The 26,481-nt window shown below is 38.8% G+C and overlaps 1 protein-coding gene across 1 annotated transcript; it reads right to left on the minus strand.

The window, feature by feature from the left end:
• Positions 1 to 733: 733 nt before the first annotated feature.
• Positions 734 to 5,461, minus strand: LOC145999442 (uncharacterized). Its single transcript, XM_083136403.1, has 2 exons — positions 5,429 to 5,461; positions 734 to 2,495 (listed from the first exon to the last, which is right to left on the minus strand). Exon 2 carries the CDS (start codon positions 2,484 to 2,486, stop codon positions 831 to 833), a length of 1,656 nt encoding a protein of 551 aa, XP_082992529.1. The 5' UTR covers positions 2,487 to 2,495; positions 5,429 to 5,461; the 3' UTR covers positions 734 to 830.
• Between the last annotated feature and the right edge of the window lie 21,020 nt (positions 5,462 to 26,481).

Consider the following 26,481-nt stretch of genomic DNA (forward strand, 5'->3'; position numbering starts at 1 on the left):
TATTATAATATAATATTACAAGGTACAGTTTAAAAAAACAACAACTTGTAATTGTCAGAACAGACCATGATAAAACACACAAATGATCCCGTCCTGAACAACGATTAATCTACTTTTTGAAAACTTGAAAATAAATCGATAGATACTGATTGTACAACGTACCTTGAAAATTTGTTTCTTGACATCCAATTGAGCTTCTTACGGCGGTCCACACTGATGATCGGTGGTTTCCAAAACGATATTACCAGAACTTTTCATTCTTCCTTTACAGTTCCGAGATTTTTCTTTCAGGCATGTCCAGGAAATAACTTCTTTTGTATTTTCACGATGTTTCCTATAAGCATGTCCCATGTAATGTGCTGATGGCTTCCCCTTGTTAGTGTTGATAACTTCCATTGAAATAGAAGCTGTGTCTACAACTGACTGATCCTCGCGAATACGCGAGCAAGTTGTTTGTGACCTTGGCATGTGCAGGTGTTGTCCGCTTATGTCTTAGGTGAAAATTTGAGTATCGTCTCCGCTCTTCCCTCTCTCCCCTCCTCTGTCCGCTTTTGACGCGGAATTTCCTCTGTCATCATATGTCACTGTCCGCATTTGTCGTGAAATCTCTTGAAATTATCGTTTCCTACTTTAATAAAACTATGTTCTCAATTAGTCCTACATTAAAAAAAGAAGTAATATTTCAGGTCAAAAATATTTATTCAGCAACATATGAACAAAATCAGGGTGTGATTCCACAGAAAGCTGGAGCTAAATTTTTAAGACTTACGACTTAACATGGAATGATTTCCAGTACATGTAACAGATTTTAACTTTCAGAATGTCAGTTATTAATTTGACAAAAAGCGTATTTTCCCCACATGTTTTATATTCTCAAAGTGAGTGACGAAGGATCGTAGTTCATCTTCTGTGTCCAGTAGAAACCCATGAAGCACTTCGAAGGTTTCCAACTTGGGCATTTTTCTCATCCCAAGTATTCGGCGCAGGAAATCTTGGCTTTTTTCTGTAATTTCAGAAACTGTCAGGTATTTCAAATTAGGGGCAAATTCCAACACCGAAATGAGAGTTTTACCTGTCACATTTGCTTGAAGCTGAACAAAGGCTAAGTTTTGCAGTGGTTCTCGTGTTGCAATCAGACCGCCATTTGTAGGATCAGTCCACGTAATGGCGTTAAAACGTAGACGAAGACGGCGGAGCGCTGCACACATCTCTATACCAGAAATATCGAACGTGGTTTCTTGGAATTGAAAGCCAATGTTTATCTCTGTTAATCTTTCTCTTATTTCTGCTGACAAGACTCCAAAATTATTCGAAATACCGGGGAGACCAATCTCAATAGATTCAAGTAATTTAAAGTGGTTGAATGAACTCAGTGAAAATGATTTCGGATCGAATAAAATAAAATGTTCGTAGCGAATTCGTCGTAGTTTTGGACACATTTTATTCATAATCTCAAATATATGCCCTTTCATTGTACTAATTGAAATTGTTGTAAGGTTTAAAGGATGAGGTGCAAAATCTCCATTTGTTTTCCTTGGCTGATACCACTCGTTCCACAGCTCATCGAAGAACCACTTACTAATACTCTCCCCAATACACTCTAAGCCTGGTATGAGTTCCAATATTGCAAGAACTGCTTTGAACTTGGGTCCATGATCAATTTTAATGTTCAGCGATTTTAGTGTGGAGCACAAAGGACTCTTCTTCCTCTCGTAGAACTTCACAGGTTCCCCTTCCGGCAACAGCTCTTCCAGTGGTGGGTAAATTCCAGGGTGTTCCCACAGAGCGCTCTCCCAAACCCTATTCCCTTCTTCAGTCTCTTCTGGGAGTCGGACAAAATTTTCAGTTAAGTAATGAACACCTTTGGCAGTAATCATGGTAGAGTACATATATACGTCCAGGTACTGGAGACGAGTGCAATTCTCGCCAATTAATTTCATAATGGTGTCATCACAAAAATCCGTTAACTGTAGATTCACAAGATGCTCAGCAGAAAACAAGGTCTTCCCAATCTGCTCGTAGATTCTTGGTGTGACATGACATTGGGTGGTGTTAATGCTGGAGTATAAGAATTTTAATATCCGAAGTTCTTTTCCCTCAGTAGAAACCAAATCAAAGAAATTTTCAATGTGTTTTTGCTCACATTCGCTGCCTGTTCTCCACACCAATTCCCTCATACCCGTCGAGAAGAGGACCTCAGCTTGGTATAAGCCAAAAGGGTAACTTCCATATGCATACTTTGTCGCTAGATTTTCCACAATTTGTTCTCGCACGATGACTGGTAGCTGGGTGAGGAATTGCCTCATGGCTATTTTGTTTCTATCAAAATTGAAAATTTCACTCAATCTCTCTTTGCAGGAGTGGGCTATCATGTCGCTTATTTTCGAGTAACATATTTTCTGGAGTAGTTGAAGCCTTGGAGGAACTATGCGATAAACTGAACCTTCATGGTGCGAGCACCTGATTAATTGCATATTATGATCCATCTTCTCCAGCTGTGAATAATTGTTCCACAATTAGATTATTTTATCAACAGTTTCACGACAAAACATTTGTCTTTTATGAATGGCTTTAAGAGCTTGCTTCTACGGTCAAGTCGTGAAAAGAAACTACAGGATTTCTTTATGTTACTTTTCACTGCCCTTGATGGTGTGTGTATATCTATTAAATAGTTCTTTTATAATAACAGTTTAAAATCCCGCCAATCACTCTCGATGACCCTGTATATGGAAGAAATTATTTCTTACTTAATCTCTATATACAGGGTGTACCAAAAAGAATCATCCGATTTTAAACAATAATATCTTTTCTGTTTTTTTCAGATATGTGAGTGAACAACGTACTGTTGGAAAGAAGAATATCTCAAGTTTTACACGGTGAACGCCCACTTCAGTTCTGGTGAAAATGGCATCTGGACAACAGAAAGCGTTTTGTGTACTACGTTTTGCGCAGTGCGAGTCAGTGATAACTGTTCAGCGTGACTTTCGTACTAGGTATGGTGTGGACCCTCCTACTGCACAGAGCATTAGACGATGGCATGCACAATTCCGAGAAACAGGCTGTTTGTGTAAGGGAAAATCACCGGGCCGCCCCCGAGTGTCCGACGCAGACGTGGAGCGCGTCCGTCAATGTTTTACACGCAGTCCGCAGAAATCCGTTCGTCGTGCAGGTCGACAGCTCAACATGCCCCCGATGTCCGTCTGGCGTGTGTTGCGTCGTCCTTTACACATGAAACCATACAGAATTCAGCTACTACAAGCTCTTTGTGAAGGCGACAAGGAACTACGTATGGAGTTTTGTAATTTCATTCTTGGCAAGATTGAAGACGATGACAGTTTTGTTCAACGCTAAGTGTTTAGTGTCGAGGCAACCTTCCATTTGAGTGGAAAGGTCAACCGCCATAATGTGAGAATATGGGGAACGGAACAACCACATGAAGTTGTACAACATGAGAGGGACTCTCCAAAATTGAATGTGTTTTGTGCAGTTTCCCGAACCAAGGTGTACGGTCCATTTTTCATGGCAGAGAACACTGTGACGGGAATAACCTACCTTGATATGCTTGAGTACTATCTTTTCCCACAGTTGGAGACTGATTCGAATGACTTCATCTACCAACAGGATGGGGCACCGCCACACTGGCATCGGGAAGTGCGGGGATTTTTAAATCGAAAAATTCCACAACGATGGATCGGTCGCACTGGACTAAATGATGCAGCGTTACATTACTGGCCTCCAAGGTCACCTGACCTGACTGTCTGTGATTATTTCTTGTGGGGGTTTCTAAAAGACTCCGTTTATGTGCCTCCGTTACCAAGAACAATGAATGAACTGAGACATCGCATAACAGCAGCTGTGGAAGCTGTAACTGAAGACATGCTAGCTGCAGTTTGGGAACAATTTGAATACCGTATGGACATATGCCGTGTATCTCACGGGGGGCATATTGAACACCTATGAAGAGGCAACAAAAACTTTTTGAGTTTCACTTTCATGGGCAAAAAAAAATATTTGTATATGTTTATTTGTTTCAGATATATAGACTTGCCAATTTGGATGATTCTTTTTGATACACCCTGTATTTCAAGTAAAACTCAAAAGAACATTTTCCCTCATTTTGTTGGAGGATCCTTTAGAACTACAGCAACATCAAAGCGATATTTAATGTCTGTTATTGTTCGCCGTGGAAGACAAAACTGAGTCGAGAGGGCGAATCTACTGATAAAAGATGAAGAAGGTAGAAACATGCACGAAACAAAGATGTAGATTTTAGAACAGTATTTCATTTGCGAGTGTGCAATTATCTTATTGATTATAGCTCGTCATTGTTATGATTGTGATGGCTTTTACAGGTTTAACCCCTCTCTCAACATATTTTGCGGGAGACATTACTATGTACGAAATTTCAATCCGGAGCCTGTTTCCCTCGTTCGTTTCACCCCTATTTTGCTAATGGACTCGTCCAGCCAGCGCATGCGCACTTGCGTCCATGGTTGCGACCAAGGCAGACGGACTATAGATGCATCATTCCAGTGTCTCTGGGACGGGAGTTGGTGGAAGTTCTACTCCCCTCTTAACACAACCTTTTCAGTCATCTAAACAAGATTATTCCTTACGTAGAAATTTTCAGCGAAAAAGGCAGGCTCGACCAGGACTCGAACCCGGGTCTCTGGCATACCGTGCCATTTCTCTAACCACTGAGATACCGAGTCGGTCTGGCCCTCCTTTATGTAGGAACATTGGCAGAAAAATTCCCACTTGAGATTGCTTAGTCCAGGAATCGAACCCTTGTCTCCAGCGCAGCAATCGGATACCATCTTCGCCTGCCATCAGAATTTGAGAAAACTGCTATAAGCTGAAGCATCATACTTTAAGCATTTTGAAGAACTACATAACTTCAATAGAAGTTTAAAATGTAATCATAAGAAACATCTTGTTTCGAAATTTTTGATTGAATATCTGCCATTTTGAAGTTACAGAAACTCAAGAGCTATCAAAAACGAATAGTATCGTAGCTGAGGTTTACACCTAGGCAATGTAAATGGGTGGCCGCGGTGGCTCAGTCGGTAACGCGTCTGACTACCGTGCTCAAGGTCCCGGGTTCGATCCCCGGCCGGTTCAAATCCGGGAACTTTTCTAACGTAGGAAGCGGCCCCGACGCCCACCCAGCGTCGAATGACATGGGTACCTGGGGGAAACCCTGGGGGGTAAAGGCGGTCAGGAGCGTGATGCTGATCACATCATCCACACTCATGACCGGATCAAGAAAGTGTGGGGCGTTACCCCCACACCCCCTATACGCCTTCATTTCGTAGTGCAAAGCACAGGGGAGCACTTTACCTTTTTTACCTTTAATGTACATAGAATGGAAGGTGATATATCAAACGTTATCCGTTCGGAATCTGGTTCTAGAACTACAAGTACTCACCCTTGTCTTCAAAGGTCCTCCCAGAAATAATGTTAACTTACATGTCAAAATCTAAGTGCTAAGCAACGTTCTTCGAAAGTCCTTCAACAATACTCTGATCAACATTAGGTAACAACGTGCTATAACTGACATTTTGATTCAGCATTGTCTGTTATTACCTTCTCTTCAATGAAGAACCGATGAGAACCACATATTCTGCTTTAGTTTTTCTTGCCTACTTAGAAAAAGCGGATTTGTTAGATCACTGTTACTCTGAACCACTCAATTTTTAATAGATAGCTGGTGACGAGTTGAATATGGAAATTTAAATGCATTAATTTAGGAAAAGTAATGTTGAAAGTTGAAGTCTCAATCAGCGATTTTTTTTAAAAAATAATTACTTCATATTACTCATTCATTAAGGAAATTTACAACCTTTATGGGTCTTAGCCTTTTCAACAAGGTCATTCCATGTATTCTTCTAGTGTACTATTTCCGTTCAGTTTCTTAGACCTAGATTCTTCAAGTCCTCGTGTATATTGTGCATCCATCTATTGGGTTCCAGTCTATTATTCTTATTGGTGACCATGTAGAAGGCATTCTCTGTTAATGTTTTATCCATTTAATTCTCTGGGATTTAATATATTTCACAATATCAGCTCCATTTCTTTGATTTTCTAATTCTACGTATATTATTTTTTCTGCAGGTTCCATTTGATTCCTGTACTAGTGTCGTTAGAATCTGTCTTTCATAAATTCAGAGTGGATGTTCATTTCTTTCACTGCGATTTCACGTTTCAGAAGAATACTGGTCTTATGAGTGATTTATATACTCTCATTTTTATATTTTTGTTTAATAACTTTGATCTTAAAAGTTTGGCATTTGCGTAGTATGTTGTGTATCCTTTTCTTATCTTCTCATCAATTTCGTTCTGCATTAAATTATTTTCATTAAGTAAAGAGCCTAGGTAGGTAAAATTTTCAACCCTTTAAGTTCCAGTTTCAAACACCTTCCCCACATTATTTCTTCTGGGGACAATCATATATTTAGTTTTTCTTGGTTTATCATTAATTCTGCTTCCAACGCCTCCTTCTCTAATATCGTAAAATTTTCTATGAGAGCTCTTTTCGTTCTTGCAACAACAGCAACATGATCTGCGTATGCCATAGTTTGGATTGACATGAAAGTTGTGATGGCGTAACTAGATGTGACCGGAAAATAAAAACCTTGGGAAAAAATGATGGAGGGGGTGTTCTTATAGGAATACAAGACAAATTCAGATCAACCACCATAGAATTATCTGACCTACCAATTGAATGTGTTCTCGTGAAAACTGTAATTAACGACATTATGTCTCTGTTTATATGCATAGTATATTTCCCACCATCGTGTACTATTTCAATTTATGATGCGTTTTATGAAGCTATCTGTTCAGTATGTCTTCCCAGTTCACGCATACTCCTCGTAGGTGATTTTAACTTGCCGGAAGTAACAGGTTCTAATTAGGATTTCAGCAAAGGCTCTCAAAAATGTAAACACTCGCCATATTTATGTCTTACTATAATTTAAGTAGTGTAAACAATGTGTTAAACAGCAACAACAAAACACTAGATTTAGTACTGACAATCCAAAACGTGTTGGTCTGTAAAGATCGAATAAAACGAATATAATGCGTGAGTCTTAATAATAGATTATTTCTGGTGAACGAAATGAGATATTCCAATTACATAGGAAATAAACCCGCCGTATTTGCTTTGGAACTTGAAAATACTTTATTTTTTAAAGAGAAAAATATTATTTATTAACGGTATTAAGATTTTTCTACACTAAATTTCTCAGTGAGTGTAGTAGGAGGGGCAACTGCCCCCTTGCTCCCCCTCGTGCGAAAGTCTATGTTTATGATATGCATTCATTCAGTGCTAATCTGTGATTAATTTTTACGTGTACATGTCCTTAAATGTATCCATAAAACATAACTGTCATATTCCCCAACAGGGTGCTCATATTACCCTCATCAGTGGGGTAAAATGGATTTTTCAGACCTGGTGCTCACATGGTAACTTGTGTTGCTCTATGTCCATTGCCCATCAGACTACGGTATCATACGAATATAATACGGATAAATGTGTGGACATAACATATTTCATGATTTTATTGCTATTGGTAAAATATTCAGAATTTGGACCTAAATGGAATAATCTATTTTCGGTACGGTCAATAATTAACCGGATTCTAAATGGAATAATCTATTTTCAGTACGGTCAATAATTAACCGGATTCTTGCCGTGAAAAAGCGAAATAAAGTGACAGAGCGATGAAAATTACGGGATATGTAGGCAAATTGCACATACACAACCTCCCTTCCCTGTCAGTGCTGCCACCTAGCGAGGCGGTCTGGAACTCGTCTCGCAGACATGTGGCGTACCCCAGCCTGGCCTACATATCCCGTAAGTTTCATCGCTCTGTCACTTTATTTCGCTTTTTCACGGCATTAATCCGGTTATTTATTGACCGTACCAAATAATTTATTATAGGGTATATTTCACCTTAAAGAAAATAATATAAACCAATGATTAGATTCAATGGTATTATGCAAGAGAGATTTGACACTAGAGCAACAAGTGACACGCGACATGTCCCGCATAACGATTTTACCAATCGGAAGCAGTCTTCTGCGGCCTGCCATTTCGCTATGGTGTGAAACTGGCGTTGATTGGCTTTTTCCGAAGCGACATGTTTAGGCAGTGTCCGAAAGGTGCAAGACTGTACTTGATGTTTATGATACTCCGAGTATGGTCTTGCAGTGCGGACTTCAAGTCTTTTGAATTGAACTTCGACTTCAGCGCCAAATACTATCAGCAGATAAAACTGAGTACTCGATGTTTTTCCTGCGTTTTAAACACTTGTTTTTCACCATAGAAATCACATAACATTTTAAAGTTCGTACACATACATTTCTACACATTATAAGAACTTTAACCAACAACTTGCTGGACCATAACGAAATCTAACCTGTGTCGCTGGCTTTCTACCTCCGCGATTTTAAACAAATGAACAACGAGTGTGAAAATCACGTGACCTAGTCAGCTCCCATCTGTACTGCGAGCTATGGACTTGCGAACTTCTGTTCTTGGCGCTTTCGAACTGTACTACGTGACGTCACTTCCGCCAAGACCATACTTCAAGTCCGTACTTTTTACCTTTCGGACAGAGCCCTAGAGTGTTGCTTATCACTTCTCTCTGAAATCTCCCTCACAAAAATATACAGATCCATCTGGCGGGAAACAAGAGAACTTACTAGGAAACAACTCTGAATGTAAACATGCACTATGCACTTTCATTCTTCAAACAACTCTGTCTACAGCTGTGCTAGTTGTACACTCTACACCATAAATGGTGTCACCCGAAACCAATAGTTTTCGAAATTAAGTAAATCTCACTCTAGAAACGCTGCCATTTTAGTCTGCCTTGTTGCAGAAACTCAACTTGTCAATCGTGAATCGTTACGCAGCAACCGAGGTTTAGAATGCGTAACCGAAACACGCGAGAATACAAAACTTCCAACGCTTGCTCCTTGAGTCACTAATCAACGATATGCCCATGAAATTTCAGATATTATTTCATATAATTTTAATTTTTGTCAGATGAATTAATTTTATTTTCCTACTGCTTGTATTGTTTCTATGATCTTATCGTATTGTAGTGTATTATCCCTTACTTATTTATTTTCTTGTTAAATGTATTATTATTGATTTTTGCTTTTGGCGAGAGGGAGTTTGGGTAGCAGGTCAGCAACAGCTAAACCTCGACTAGTAATCAAATCAATTCATTTCTACTGCATGCATTTTCTTGTTCAATTGCACATGTCACTTTGGTTTTCCTCAGTTCTTGGCTGTTTTCATTTGAAAATTATTGATTTTTCTCAAAATTTCGGGGGATGTAGTGCCCCCAATCCAGTGCTCTAGCTCATCGTGAAATAGTCTTAACTCTCTGCTCACCCAAATGTCTTACATAAGAAATGTTCTTCTTATGTATTTCTATAGTCCAGCAAGGATCCACACACTTCTGCATGTGGAGACAGAAAAGAGAGGGAAATACATAGAGAATCACAGGGAAGGAGATATAAATTGAAAAAGCAAAGGAGAAATAAGGAGTAAATAAATACACAGGAATGCAAAGGAAGAAAATAGATAAGTAAAGAAATGGAGAGAGAAGAGTCGGACAGAGAAGGGAGGATAGAAAGATAAAAGTAAGAAAGGAAAAAAAGGAGAAACAGAGTAAGTAACAAATACAGAAAGAAAGAGGAAGAGATGTGAAAGAAAGAGAAAGAATGAAACTAAAGAAATTGAGATAGAGAAAAGAGAGAAGAACGATAGACCTTCAGAAATAGTTAAAGGAAGCAAGAAGTAGAAAGAGAGAGATGGGGAGAGAATCTTAGTGGTCATGGTGACAGAGGCAGAGATTACCTGGAAATATTTAATCCATCCTCTGGAGCTCACCACGCCAGTGTTAAAAAAGAAGAATCGGTGAGCCGAATGGAATGAAAACAAGGTGTCTCCAAAGCCCTACAATCCTTGCCAATACCAAGAGATCAATTGCAAATTAAATAATCTTTACAAAGGGTTCAGAACCGAAACACACTCCAATGTTGATCAAACAAATCCATAACCGATCTTCATGGATAATTTTGCTCGTTAACTTTCTTCTTCTTTCTCTTTCTTTAATGAACAGAAATGAAAGTGATGATCTAGTATCTCTATGGATTATGTTCCTATTAGAATATGTAATGAACCCTACTATATATCTTCTGGCAACATACAACTGAAATTGTGGAAATTTGCTGTTCCTAAAATTTAATATTTGTAATCTATACTATATTTGTTTGTGTACTCTTGAGCTTAATGCTAAATTTATCAAGCCAATAAACCTAATCTATTATACACACCCATTGGCAAATTCATCCATACAGTCACACTAAGTTTATTCACTCCCCAACAATTTTCATCCTTATATGTAACCTATGTTTACGTACGGATCCCTGTTTGAGTTATCACACTCCAATTCACCCTCCAGGGTACCTGATTGATTGATTGAGTTGGTGTTTTAAGTCCACTTTATGCACAGTAATGCCAAATTGGGACTGGATCTACAGTCTAAAGTGGGATCCGAACCACTATGTGCCTCTACCAGGGACCCCTTGATTACAAGGTGAAGACGCTATCACTGCGCCATCGGGGAGGCTCTGGGGAGTAAAGGCGGTCGGAGTGCGGTGTTAATCACATCGCCTCCAAAAATTGCCAAGATCAAGAATGTGTGGGGTCGTATCTCCACATCGCTCCCCACCCCCACCCCACATGTACACTTCTCAACTTCTTATTTGACCGCCCCGAAAGAATTCTAAGTCCGAAAATCGTAAACTTAGCAACATTGCACTTCAGCGCCAGCTGAGAGTAGCCAACTTTGAGTTCGTCATTCAACTAGACGAAAAACGCTGCGGTGAAAGGATTCCAATTTCGCACATTCCATGAACTTATAAACTATCAATCGCTAATATAATACACACTGAAACTGAAATAGTAAATTGAAATAAGAATAAGAATGAGAATCGTGCGAAATTGTAACAATTCTGCGTGCTCGACTTGATATCACATAGGTTTGAAACACTGAACAGGGGTTTTCTCCACCTGGAGTAAATCGCCATCAAGTTTGAGTAGAAAGAGGCAAATTTCTGAGGAGTTTATGCGACATTTTATTTACAATGCCCTGCACAATATCGAACAGATCTAAAAGAAATCATTTATTTCACGACTTGTGGAGAAAACATGCTGGAACACAGGAAGATCGATTTTATCATAAACATCTACGTGTTTGTAAGGGAATGTTGTCATTAAGTTAACGTAGAGCAGTTGGTTAGACGCTGGTATCCATATTTTTCAACATACTTGAAAGGTCGCGGGTTCAAATCCCACCCTCTATTTTTTTTTTTTTTTTTTTGTGTGTGTGTGTGTGTGCTAAACAGAGACAATTGATATTTCAACACTGTAAAATATCCGATGCACACTTCAAGGGATGTCTCTTCTGCACATTTTCTCCCTAAGAAGGTTAATGCTTATTCAGTTGCTTGCCAGGATTTAAGGTTAAAACTTTTTGTATTTTAGCTATTCGTCATAAGCTGAGTTAACACACATTATGACTAATTTACATATAATATATATGCATTCAGGATGCTGTAGGTAATGGTATTTAATCCTGGGTTCGAATCCTGGTCAGGCATGGGTGTTCTTTGTAAGTGTTCCTTCATCAATTTCATCATCCCATCACCCATTCTCATCTTCGAGATGAACCAAAAACGTCACAAAGGCGAAGTAAATTAAACCAAATCATCAATCAAGTAATGGAATTTAAGATAAGTATTGTGTACGCTCTTCACTCCACAACTAAAATATTAATTATTTCAAAATACTAACACACAAACACACACAATTATAATAGGAAATAATCCACTACATTGATGTATTGAATTTTTGTAACGAACGGGAGAGTTTAATGTATTCAATTCGCTAAGATTGGTTATGTGATGTCGTTTATTTAGTAATGACTGTTCTTGTTCCCCTCACTTCGATCTTCCAATGCATCTAAATCTAATAATAAATCCCCAATAAACGTAAGTAAATACCTTTTGCGACCGAGGCCGATGCGATAAAAATCTACTAATAACTATTTATATATTACGTGACATCTAATAAATGCAAAACTTGAGAATGATCATTAATTCGGCACTGCTTTATATCCAAAATACTTGTCTAATTTCAACAAAATAATACTGTTATTTCAACAGAAAGTATATCTAACGAACTTTCCACCAAATTCGCAATATTCAAAACAGCCACCCTCAGACTTGCTTATACGTTACTTGATTCTGCCATTCCACGTGGCACGTGATTCAGTAATATAATTGAAATGGTTTCCGAAAATTCTAAACGCTTCATCATTACTGCCACCTCCTGATATACACAGAGAGATCATCCAAGAACAGTATATATATATTTTACGTCCGATGCCATACTCCTTCCGAAAATAAAATTCGGCAGCATGAGGAATCGCAGTTACGACCACGCTTGCCAGTAACAAGCACGTTATCCGTCATCCCTTCAATCCCTGAAGATAAAAGAGCTCTCGAAACCTCGGAAGCCTATCCAGAAATAACCTCGTTGACATCCCGGTAAATCCTCTTCATCAAAGTTCGCATGAGTTTAGGCAAAATTTGAGCTAAAATACACTGCAAAATACCGGGCATTTGTGTAGAGAGGAACTTATCCACAATCTGTGGCAAAGAAATGTTTGGAGCACTGGCAGGTGGTTGTTGCCGCAACCATGTTAGGAAACTTTTTGTCTATTTCCTTGTAGAATAGTTGGTAAGACGTGTATTTTTTTTTATCTAAAATGAAAAATCACAGGTTCAAATCCTAGCCGCTCAATTTCTTTTCTGTTGAAGTGAACACAGAAGTACGATATTTACTGAATACAAAAAATTTGAAATAATTAACCTTGAATATAACAGATTACTCTATGAAAAACAAATCGCATGATTACAACTCTAGAGTTTCAAGAGTATTCCTTACGCATACTTTCATTCGACGTCTTGTGTATATTTCTATAATAACATGAGGTTTTATATAAAGCAATGTGTCCCCAAAACTGTTTATTGTTCAATTTCCAACATGAACATTGAAACTTGAATGTTTCGGTGATGTTGCATTAAGACCCGAAGGAATCAATTTTATGAGTGGAATAGATTTATTATGTGAATAAATATGATGTTGCAATTATTGTTTTGGGGAGAAGATCGTTTAATTATTGTTTTTATTGTTTTTTTTGTGGACGAAAAAATTGTGACAAAAACTTTACTAAGTATTACATAAAAAAAACGTGAAAGCTGAGCCGGGTTTGAACCAATACCTCAAAGAGAAAAGATGAACGTAAGAAGATGTATGCTTGTCTGAAACGTTACAACTACGCTACAGATGTTCCGAACGTGTGTGCGTGTTTAGTAATACCAAATACTTTTACACATGGATGTAAAGAGCACTCGTTGTAGCACATTTGTCATAATTATTCTTTATTTATTTGTTAAATGAAAGTAATGTAATTGTAAATAATGGTTAAATTTATTTTATTATTCTTGACATCCTTTTCTGGTATGAATTCGTACGAAACTTTTCATGGCTGAATGTAATTGGAAGTCGTCTTTGAACCAACTGCAGCATCACGTGATTAACTATACCAATAGGAGACCTTATTTCCTTTGAACTACGCTCTAAACAGAGGCATGCAACATTTCTTTCTTCAACCTCGCGAAGAATGGAGCACTACAACAAATCCACAAGAGAAAGAGTGATCGGTTTGATCGAGGGAGCTGGATTGTCACCTGGTTTAGCTGGCGAGCAGTATGGCGTTCCAGCACGGATAGCAAGGAGGTGGTGGGCTCGATACGAAGAAACTGGTGAGGCATCACGGAAAAGACGCGAGAGCTGGGGCCGTGTTTCGACACCAGTGCAAGACGATCGGCTGATAGCGGAGTGTGAAGCCAATCCATTCCAGTCAGCCACTCAACTCAAGGCAAGGGCCGATTTTCCTGGTTGCCCACAGACAGTTCGGCGGAGGCTGGCTGCTTCTGGTTTACGGGCACGAAGGGCAGCAAAGAAGGAGGTCTTGACGGATGCACACAGAACTGATAGGCTAGCATTTGCTGAAGAAAATATTGATAGGATTTGGGTTAGAGTAATCTTCTCAGACGAGAAAGTATTTTCTACTGCAAATGATGGTCCGGTTCTGGTCTACCGGCGTCAAGGACAACGATTTGATCCCCATTTTTTTGCTAACTCACGTCGGCGTGGACGCGAGAGCGTGCCTGTCTGGGGTTGGATATCTCTCGGTGGCGGAGGTGACCTACACCGCATAGAAGGACGTCTCAACGGGATACAGTATGTGCACATTTTGGAGCATGTTATGGTTCCTGGCGTGCGAGCTTTGTATCCCGAGGGAAATATTGACTTCCAGCAAGACCACTCCTCCATCCATGATTCAGCCATCGTTCAGCGTTGGTTTTCTGAACGAAACGACATACATCTAATTGACTGGCCACCCATGGGATGCGACATCAACCCAATTGAAAATATGTGGGCCGAGGTCGTTCGATGTTTGAAAGAAAGCTGGCCCGATCCACCACCTCGCAGAAGTGATGAACTATTTGACCACGTCAACAATGCCTGGAATGAAGTGTGCACTTCGCACAGGTATATTCGACATCTTGTGCAATCCGTTCCTCGACGCCTGAGACATGTCATAGATGCAGGTGGCTACTGGACAAGATATTAAATAAATGTTCAATTTTCCCAAACAGTCCTTTTCAGGACTAACAAATTAAAAAAAAAATACACTCGTGTAAGAAATAATTTGGAACCTTTCATATATAATTGTCTTACAGGCCTCAATATAAATAAAAATATCCAGATGAAGTGAGGCTCGAACCCTAATCAAAGACACACGTGGAACTGGAAATGGGTGCCTTTACCGGATGTGCCACAAAGCTACAACAGAATGAACTCCACAGCTAATACAATATCTTAATTTTTGTTTTCTATTCATGCATACACCTATTCTATCTGGAAAACGGTTTTCTTTTAAAGATTTAGATCACCTATTTTTAACCCTAAAGATCGTAAAGCATAACCATTCATTAGTTATTTCCTTGCTTTGTTGGGGATTTTCCTGTAACGAAGGCACTGATTTGCAGCTAAAATCGAGCTTCCCTTACCTGCTGATCTTACCGAATTTAACACATGTTCGTTTATCGTTTGTGCAACAATGGCCTTCTTAAATTATGTTACATTGCACCTCTGAGTGAGAGAGAGAGAGAGAGAGAGAGAGAGAGAGAGAGAGAGAGAGGAAGAAGTTGTGTAGCTTGTGGAAAGCAGGCTAGAATTATATTCAACACTTCATAGAAAAATATATTGAGAAACTGGAAACTATGGAACGATGTTTTCGCGAAAGGAAAACTTATGTAAGAGGAAAGTGAACATGCAGATAGAGTAATTTTAATCACAATGCCGAGCTGGACACAGTAACGACGTTACAAGAAAACAACCTCTAGTTACCTTCAGTACAGAAACGTCTTGTCAATTTCTTAACTTATTATTATTGACTCATAATGTGTGTTAACACAACTTATGACGCACAGCTGAATGAATTTGATTGAATTTCTGACGAGTATTGACGAGCATATAGGGCCTTGGCCTATCTCCCGACTGCCAGTCTCCTTCCCACAATTCTACCTAGAGGTGTGAGTTCTTCAACTGGTATGAGGTGACGTGGGGTCAGCACGTCGAGCCCTCAGCCGTTATAGAAGATTTTTATGACCGGGTTACGCTACTCACTCGTAACTTCCAAGCAAAGAACATTCTATTTGTATCAGTGGTGTATGCTGGTTCTAACGAGTGGGTAATCTCCGACCTTTTGATCCTCAAACTCCAAAAGTTTCCGTGCAATTTATGTCAAGCTCCATATTGGATTTAGGAATATTGTGTCGGAATATTTGTCTTATTGCTACGATCACAATCAATTAATTCTCGTTATTGCAGTTTACTATACGTGTAGAATTTCAAATAATAAAACAAGACAGTATTATAAAGCTATAAAAAACAGCCTGTGAAATATAAAATGAAAGACGTGCACTAGTGAAATAAAAACCCGCAATATTAATTTAAGTGCAAAATTCAACTTACTCCAGGACCCGATCACTTGTGCCGTACCACATCCAAAGCACGCTGTTTGTCCAGTTCACGTCAATACGTGTCTTTGCGAAAGATTGCAGCTTAACAAAGGAAGTTATGTGACTTTTGGATTTTTCATGTTTGACACAAGTGTTGCAAAGATTAGAGTATCAGCCACGCGTCCATACATTCTTTTCAGCCCCGAAAAGTAAGCACGGCCAACAAAAATTGCAAAGCTTATTAACACTTATACTTCCTGTCAACCATGGTGTTTTGTCATAATTTGCTTGCGAATATGCCTCACATATTCCCGATTTTTGTCTTTGTGTGTAGAAATAAGTTCAAGCGATGACACTGGCCTACCTGTATTAACAATTTGCAACTTCTCCTGAAAAGATCTTGTTCCAAAAGGTTTCACCAGCAAATCTTGTATCACATCCATTACCCTTTAACACAGCACTATCACGACAAACACTAACACCTTAATAAATAATAAACACGAAGCCAACGACTACACGCATTCAGTTTCACGCGCCAAACTTCTGTTGTTGTGCTCCTGGCTCAGAAAGAAATTCCCTATGAATGATAAAAAAAAATCCCTTTCCGAGCTCGAAATGACAGGTTTTTAAAAGTTCGAATCATTGCAGGTCAGAGCCAGAATTTTATTTCGGGATGGGGATCATCCCTTATTAGCAGCCGCCACATAAAGTTGAAACAGTGGGGTTAGAAGTCCTGAAGATGAATCTCAAATTATTACAACGTATTATGCAAAGTGTTTAATCCTGCTAATGAAGTAAAATTAATTATCACTATACACTTTTTAAATTAGATATTTGTAGGATTTCGGGGAGGGGGGGTTTCAGCCCCCCCGAGTCCTCCACCTGGTTACGTGCCTGGTGTGTTTTTTTCGTTTATGTTTAATTCGTTCATCTTCATCACTATTAATCTAAACAGGCGGAATATAGCAACTTAAATTAACTAATATATATAATTTATTTTTCATATCTTTCCCTTTAAAAAATATTCAGTTCCGTGAAAGAAGTATTCTCGCTGCTTTTGAAGATTAGAGAGGAGAAACAATCACTATTTTTGTAAATACAAGGATTGGGGGGAGTCAGCAAATAGGTGCTTTAATTTCTTAAGCTTTGAATTTTAATTCAGTTTGCTTCATCTTCAATATTTAAGTTTTTCCCTTTTGATAAATTTATGTTCAAGTAACAGAAATCAGCAAGACAGAAGCAAATGTAAAGTGAAAATTAGCGTAGAATTGGTTTGCCCATGTTATTCAGTTTTCCTGTTCTTCGCACTCTACCGGGTATGTTTTCCCTATTCAGCGGAGGGAATGGTGAGGCTCTGAAGGTTGAGAGTGCGACCGGTGGACTCTCACAAGAAGGAGCTTACCCTGGGCACGGAATCACCGCGCCTGAAAAGCAATGTTTCCTCCCCCTCTTTCCTTTCTCCTCCCTCCTCGCCAAGGGTTGCAAGGGAAGCGGGAGGAATGACGTCAGGGTGAGATTCCCTGTAGACATTCCACCGGCTGGAGAAAGGTTCCCGGACATTCGGCGGCAAACGATTGGAAGTATTCGCGCGCTGGAAGCAAGGAAATGTATGCATCGAAATTGGTTTGGAAGAAAATTGGGAAGAAATGTGTATATATATACATTTTTTTTTAAAAAAAAAAAGAAATACAGCCGGGTCATCTGCTATTACCTAGATGACCCAGAGTATACGCCGCTGATTTGTATATGTTTCTCTATTGTTGTTTTAAGTCTACTTGCTGCACAGACAGACTATTCGGTACTGGATCTATATTTTAAACTAGAATCCGAAGCAACGTGCCTCCACCGGGTGTTGAGCCCGGGACCCCTTGATTACAACATCCTGTTTAAGAACAGATATTAATGACATATAAGTTCTTAAATACGCGTATGTGTTAACATAACTTATGACAGCTGAATGAAAGGATAAGTTTTTCCTACATCCTGCCAATCACTGAAAGTTTAAGAACATTAGTAGAAATATTACTTGAGGCATGCACAGTGGCAACGATTAGACGGGGGGGGGGGGGGGGTAGAGGAACAGTTGCCCTCCCACTATGCTAAACCTTATCTCCCAAGGGAAACCCCCAGTTTTGACACCTTGCCCCATCAGTTTTGGAACTCAATCGCCGCCACTGAGTATGCATCGCATAAATATTTACAGTAATATCATATAATCTTATATTACGTTATTACAACACTTCGTATTCGGTAAATAAAAAATAAAACATAATCAGGAAGGGGTGGGATTTGAACCTACGATGTTTCGATCTTGACGAAAACAGTAAAAAATGAAAAGTGTTGTCATCTAACCAACTACTCCAGGAGATTTCTAACGAAAACCTCAGTAAAGCACGTTGATCTCAGTTGAAGAAACCTTGTGCCGGAGTTTCGAACCATTTTTCGCCAATAACCAAGGAAAAGACACACTTTGCAGAATCGTTTGGTGTTGTGCAAGGTATCTTTCATAAAAAGTTCGTATAAAATCATCATGAATTTGCCTCCTTGCATTCAAATGTGACGGCAATTCTTTCCAAGTGGATGAGAACTTGTTCAGTGTTTCAAAATGCACATAAATTTACCTCTTTTCAAATTCAGAGCGAGGAATCTTGAAATATTTTCAACATTCGTATTTCTACTTAACATTTTTTTGTCTACTCATGTATTTTATTAGTGCTTTAGGGTATCTTTACTTTATGGAATATGAAAGAATGAAAAAAAAATTCACGAGCGTTTTCATTCAGGAAGAAGAAATGTTGCAAAGTTGGCTACTCTTAGTTGGCTCTGAAGCGCTATGCTGCCAAATTTACGAATTCCGGACTTTGAAATTTTTCAGGGCGGTCAAATAAGAAGTTGCGAAGTGTACCTTCAAGGCATTGCAATATGTAAGGAGAACTTTGCTTTTACCTTACCATTCCCGATTAGCGTAACCGGGCATGAAGTGGACATGAAGAAACTTTGACACATTTTTGACAGAGATGGAAAATATTTTAAATACTTCACAGTATATTTGTTCCATTTGTATAGAAGTGAGATTTGGGTGTTTTCTTGAACACAGAGCGCCAAACAGGAGGCATTATTTATTTAAATGCATGAATTTCTTTATTCGTTTGGTTTATTTTACTTCGCTTTTCTGCCTCTCTTGACTAATCGCGAAGACCAGGATGTGAGATGATATGATAAAACTGATGAGAGGTCACTCACAAAGAACACCCGTCCCCGGGCTGGGATTTGAACCCTTGGTAACTGGCATCGGAGTGCACTACGCTAACCACTCCGCCACGAATGTTGGCTCAATTGATGAATGTGATTTAGTAGAAATCAAAATAATAAAGCTTACAAAGCAAGGAAACTACTGTAGTTCTAACAACTATGAAAGTTTTCCAAAACGTTTTGATGAGTACTGATCAGACAGCGACGTAATGCGTGTCCCAAAATTAAAGTAGGATTTAAATTGTGGGCCTTTTTCCCCGCAGGTTTGGCAGTGTTCTGCGAGTTCACATGCAGTAAACATTTTGCAGTTAGTCAATATGCAGCGCCACACGATGGAGAACTGAGTGACAATCGTTAAAATTCATTACAAGTGCGGAGAATGTTTCGCTGAGACTGTGTGCAAATTATGTGACATTTTCGGTAGGAGAAACGACCCTACCGAATGTTTACTTGAATTGCGTTATGCATTAAAAGTAATTATATGTTATATGTAAATAACATGATGAATATTTACAAGTAAAAGAAGTGTTAGTAACTAAGGATTAGGGTGATTTTTCCAAAGTTAATTTATCAAACTTTTATTTTCTAATAGTTGTTTATCTTAACAAGTGAATATAATATTCAACAACTGTCATGATATTAACATTATTTATCATTAAATGACTGTTAAATTGTAAGTGTACCGACCGTAACAAAAATAAAAAATAAAATTGTATTATTACTATGTCACAAATTAACTTACATCAGAGTTAAATACATACTATTCTTAGGTTAAAAGTGGGTAGAGCATTTGAATAATGCCTGTAACTTCACAGACGTTTTGGTGCAAACCTTTTTTCGTAATATTTCTGGATTTCTGTTCCCCGACGGTAAAAGTGCTTTGAAGTTTTCTCTTAAAGGTTACCACTTAAAAGGAAAGATTGAAAAAACACATCCAACACTGCTAGACTATTACTACTACATGTTATGCTGGATTACGTTTCATCATGCTATATTTATGAACGGTGGTGACAGTGTGAACAGTGTGGGGGTAAAAGTAGGGGGGAGGCAACCGCCCCCTCGCGCCTCATAATCGCCGCCACTGTTTATGAAGGGATAATGGTGTTTTTATGATTCTCATATGTCCCGACCGTAGCGATGGAATGACTCATTTTCTTCTGGGACTGCTATCTCCATTTGTAAGGGGTGCTTTAAATGTATCTTATTTGTTTCCATAACAAAGCCATTGCCATTACTTACAAAAATTATTCGAAATTTCTGGGATTCCGTGGTCATCTAATCCACCCTCGATTTCGCAAGGATTTTTTTTCTTATGAAGATTATATGTTGCTAAGTGTGAAGAAAGAAATTCTGGAGCGCGGAAAGAAGTATTTAGTATTGTACAGCCGTTTATAGTTGAAGTTGCGAGGTGGAAGTTTAGTTGCGGCCTTATTAGTTTCGTAGCAACCGTACTAAATGTCATGAAAATTGCTGTCAAAATTCCCCGCCGTTTCCGAGCTCCGCCCCTGGGGTAATTAACCTGTTCCTCATAATGTGCATCACATAATCTTCATAAAAAAGAAAGAAATCCTTCCGAAATCGAGGGTGTAGAAAAGGACACCGGACCTCATGGCTGTATGTCTTTGTCTGTCCTCATTGAAATATAGAGAATTGAGTTTAATAGATATTGGTGCGTTGGGGAAACTTCCGCTTAGGAGCTTTCCTTTTAAAAGAAGCGCGTTAAGTGGTCGTTCCCAGGTTCTGGACATGGGTGTTCTTCTTTGAGTGTCCCTTCGTCTTCATCTCATCATCACTCATCCTCATCATTACCATTAGCCAAAATTGTCAGAAAAATGAGAAAAATATAAAAAATACAAATCTGTAAGATTTAGAGATAGAAGAAGAACAAGTGAAGGTGAGAATTAATGAAAAAGGATAAAAGACAAGAAAATGAATTAAAATGATCCTACATAATTTAAATTCAGTAACTAGAATGTTGAAAAAGTAAGATTTTATTTTTTTACTTAGGTTGATTGATTGATTGATTTCGTGTTTTAGTCCACTTTATGCACAGTAAGGCTAATCGGGACTGGACCTACAGTTTAAAGTGGGATCTGAACCACTATGTGCCTCCACCGAGTATCGAACCCGGGACCCCTTTTTTCTTAGGATCAGTAGTAGCACAAGAGGGAGGAACACAAGTGTTCACATCAAAGATAATACAGAAGACTAAAATATATTTTTCGTAATATTACAAATGTGCAAGGAGAACGAAATTAAGTATTCAGAATCGAAAGAAATGTGAAGCCCATTATGCCATATACCTGTGAAACATGAAGTATAACGAAGATAAATTTAAATGAATTACAAACGTTTATACAAAATTTCTTGTTGGAATTAGACAGCCGGAAGTAATACATAAGTTAACTCTATGGAAAATGGCAAAAAATAAAAATAAAAAAAATGGAAAAGAAAACCAGAAAGTGGAGATGGATGGAGTGAAAGAACAGCGTCTCGAAAGAAGCGTTAACGTGGAATCTCCAAGGAAGAAGAAAAAGAGGAAGACCCAGAGTAATGTGGAAATGGACTGTGACCAGATAGTGTACAGAGGCAGGAAGAAGCTGTAAAAGGACTGGCTCAAAACAAAGTGGGGCCTCCCCGATGGCACAGTGGTATCGGGTTTGATTCCCGGTGGAGGCACATATTCGTTCGGATCCCACTTTAAGCTGTAGGTCCAGTCCCGATTATCCTTACTGTGCATAAAGTGGACTTGAAACACCAAATCAATACAATCAATCAAAACCAAGTGGGATAAAGGAGTTTCCTGGAAGCATCACCAGAACTTTCTGTAGGGGAAGGCGAGTAATTCATCAAACTTGAATACTAAAGATAATAAATATCATGTTCATGGTTATTATTATAAAATTATAGCCTAACTATTATAAACTCAATAAAATAAACTAACGTTATTGCATTATTTATTATTATTATTATTATATCCTTGGGGAGATATTTATACTCGATCCACCTAAAGAATGACATCCAGCACCACCCTTTCTTAAATATTTACTACATTTTATGCAGTTGATGAACTGAAATGCATAGTCATTCTATTTTGCTATTAACTTTAACACACCTTGCAAGAAAAACTTCCAAAGTTTGAATGATTTCTTAGCCATAGTGTTTATTTTGTGTGACATCTTGCATAATATTCTAACATTTGGAATTTCAGAAACTGTAAAACAATTTCTCTCTTGATTTTAATGGTAGAATATAAAATCTGAAACTGAAAACAATGAAGTAAGTGTTGTTAAAAAGATGTTTAAAATTCTGTCGCAAAGGTACTACGAAGGTCACTATTTATATTTTGAGCCTTGGCAACACTGATTGAAGTTAGGCGCGATTTGACGTTTGCACGGAATCGTCTATCATTATTGACCATAACGTACTTCAAATGTTTTGTCAATAGCTTCATTTGTGTTGTTTATGTTGCCTTGGAGATTGCGCGACAACAATAAAATGGAATTAACTCGTGAACGTTTTCGTGCGATGATTTTTTACGATTTTCGACGTGGATTATCAAGACGAGAGTGCATCGATTAACTTACTTCCACATTTGGCGATGAAGCCCCATCCTTTGCCACTGTGAAACGCTGGTATAACGAATTTAATCGTGGCCGCCATTCGCTCATTGACGAGATTCGCGAAGGTCGTCCAAAATCAGTTGTTGTTCAAGAAAACATTGATGCTGTGCAAGACCTAATACTGCAAGATCGTCATGTGACATACTGTGAGATTGAGGCAACCATAGGCATTAGTTCCACCAGCATATATAAAATATTACATGATCGTTTAGCTGTGAGAAAGGTATGTTCTCGTTGGATCCCACACAATTTGACAAAAACTCAAAAAGACGCTCGCGTCAATTGGTCCAAACAAATGCTCAATAAATACAATCGTGGTGCTTCAAAAGACGTATATAAGATTGTAACAGGTGACGAATCATGGATATATGCATATGAGCCGGAACGTAAACAGCAGTCGACTGTATGGGTGTTTCAAGATGAACCCAATCCAACAAAAGTTGTTCGCGCTCGAAGCACATCGAAACAAATGGTCGCCTGTTTTTTCGGGAATACTGGTCATGTGGTCAACTCTGAATGGTACACAACAATTTGTTTGCCAGAGGTCTTCGGTCAAATACGGAAAACAAACAAACGCCGTCGGATCATTCTTCATCAAGACAATGCCAGCTGTCACACATCTCGTCTAACAACCGACTTTATGAACAGTCAAAAAATCGAGTTGATGGGTCATCCGCCGTACAGTCCTGATTTGGCACCCAATGACTTCTTCTTGTTCCCGAATGTCAAGAATAAATTGCGTGGACAACGATTTTCGTCGGCGGAAGACGCCGTTGATGCGTTCAAAAACCATATTATGGAGGTGTCTCAAGAAGATGGGAAAAACTGCTTTGACAAATGGTTCGAACGAATGCAAAAGTGTATTGACCATAAAGGAGAATACTTCGAAAACAATACAGCAGTTTTCAATGCCAAATTCCTGTTTTTTCATTATTAGGCTCAAAATATAAATAGTGACCCTCGTACTAACTCAGAAAGCATCGTGCCTGCCAAATATTACGAACGTCTCATTATATTATGCTGCTCTTCTTCCTAAAGCAAAGAAGACCATTTTGAATGAATGGTTTGTTTGGTGTCGAAATGAACTTGTAACAGTTGGATAATCATACCGACATTTGCTGAATTCAAGCCACACAAAGCATTGTTTCATCATGTTAGTGGTACGAGAAATGTAATTGATTTAATTAATAAACTGAGATCGGGTCATTTATGTAAGCTACTTGGCAACATTTATTCAGAATTGGAATGACGAAGAATAAGAGATGTGGATGTGACTGGGAATGTGCAGACGTGCAGTGCAACATGCCTAAAATACTGTATAAAGAGAAATATATTGTATAAAACTTTATAGCATAATCTAGAGGTTCAGATTCCAATAAATTTGTCAAGTTTGATTGTCAATTCAGATGTGCGGATGGGTTATAGTTTGTTAACATTTTAATAGAAGTGTGACATTGTAAAGGGGAAATTGTTCTTTTATTTAAAAATATAATATCTGTAAAATAGGGGAGAAAGACTAATAATTGTAATGTAAAACAATTATATATATATTTTATATGTATATTGTAATGGACAAGAAACAGCATAAAAGGTGTTTGGTCCAAAATAAAGGAATGAATCAGATTGTGAAAAACCAATGGTGCACTGAGCATTTTATTTAGTTGCGGCCTATTATATATCGCAAGAAAAGTTAGTAGAATTTAATGTAACTAATTAATATTTGGGGAGAGGCAAGATTTATACGTGCATAGCCTACATAATGCCATTGAAGTGCTGAAAAATATTTTGAATATTGACGTATGCAAGGAGGGCCAAGCTAAGCGGATTATGTTGCATGGTTTCATATATATTCAGGAAAAAAATCCCGTTTTTCGAAGGTTCGTAGCTTCGTCCATTGCAAAGAGTACTTAGCCGGCCCCAGTGGCAGAGTGGTTAGCACATCACGCTACGACACGTCAGGGTTCCCGGGTTTGAATGGATGTTTGTGAGTGTCCATTCATCAATTTAATCATATCAACACTCATCCCCATCTTCGCAAATTAGCGGAAAGTGGCACAAAAGCGAAGTAAAATAAAGCAAATCCATATCAATCAATCAATCAGTGCAAAGGGTACTTAGCCACGACGGCCTAGCGGCAGGGAGACCGTCTTTATAGCAGTGACCCTCTGTTGCTGCATTTGCCTACGAAGGAACTCGCTGTTAAACAACCAATTAGACCTAGTGCTTGGGTAAGAAGAGGCAAATTTAAAATTCCCCTCCCCAAAGCAGTCAGCAGGGAAATATGATTTTGTCAAAATAACCGTTCTGCCCTGTGAATGGACACCGGTTGGTACGACGGCCTAGGAATAGAAAAATATTGCAATATGGCACAACCGAAGGTTGCACGTTGTGACAAGTTGAAGCGTGTTTAGACATGTTCAAACCTGCACTGTAACCTGCAGGATGGCCTTTGGATGACCCCCCTCCCAATGAAAAGAGAAACGACTGGTTATAAAGTATAAACAAAATCCCGAGGAACCTTAGTGGTTCATCTCCTTAATTTTTGTTATTATTATTATTATTACCTATTAGAAATTCTTTATTCATGGGCGAAGTTCAGTCTCTGGCTGTTCTACCACTTAACCCGCAAAATCGTCTCGGGTGCAAATCAGCTCATTTATTAATTTCGATTTCAACGTAAGCATGCTGAATCTAAGCTACGTAACAGGTTAGGTTTGCAGCAACTTTTCGCATATATAGACCCAAACGTGCGCGTAGAATATAGTTCCGCTGCAATGCTGCCAATTTTCTCATTGTCCGTGATATGAGCAGCTCGGCGGTTGAGGCAAACTGGCACGGGAGATGATGACGCCATTGTCACGAGGATTAATACCTAAAACCACTGGGACACTCCCAAACACCCATGTCCAGGCCGTGATTCGTCCTATCAATCTGTGCTAACTACTCTGCAATGGGGGTCAGCGAAGGTGGAAAATATGAGAACAAGGTTAGAATAATGAGAGGGTGGAGGCAGTTCATCATATACTACCAGTGAGTCTTTCTTTAAGTCGAAATGCACTTTAATGCATCAGGTAACCGCTATTTTATGTACCTTCTTGCATCTTTTTCGATGATACACTTAAATGTTTTGTCTGAGCTACAGACTTTATGTTTTATCAACGGCTTCCCCCCCCCCCCCGCCTACAAAAGTTTCGGGGACGTCCATGTACGTGCAATGTTGTGAACATAATGGCACCTCCAAGGAATGGACGCTAGAGTCATAGTTTGCCCCACTAATCAAGAAAACTTTATGATTGCATCAACAGGTCTCCCTTGTCGCACAACACTAGAACAACCTTGTGTTCTGACGTCAGACGATGAATGCCTACGTTGTTAGGTTAGGTCTGTTAGGTTTGATTCTCTTAGCGTAAATACACTGCAAATGTAT

The sequence above is a fragment of the Lepisma saccharinum genome, chromosome 15 (genome assembly GCF_977018435.1).
Source record: "Lepisma saccharinum chromosome 15, izLepSacc3.1, whole genome shotgun sequence".
Classification (NCBI taxonomy): Eukaryota; Metazoa; Arthropoda; class Insecta; order Zygentoma; family Lepismatidae; genus Lepisma; species Lepisma saccharinum.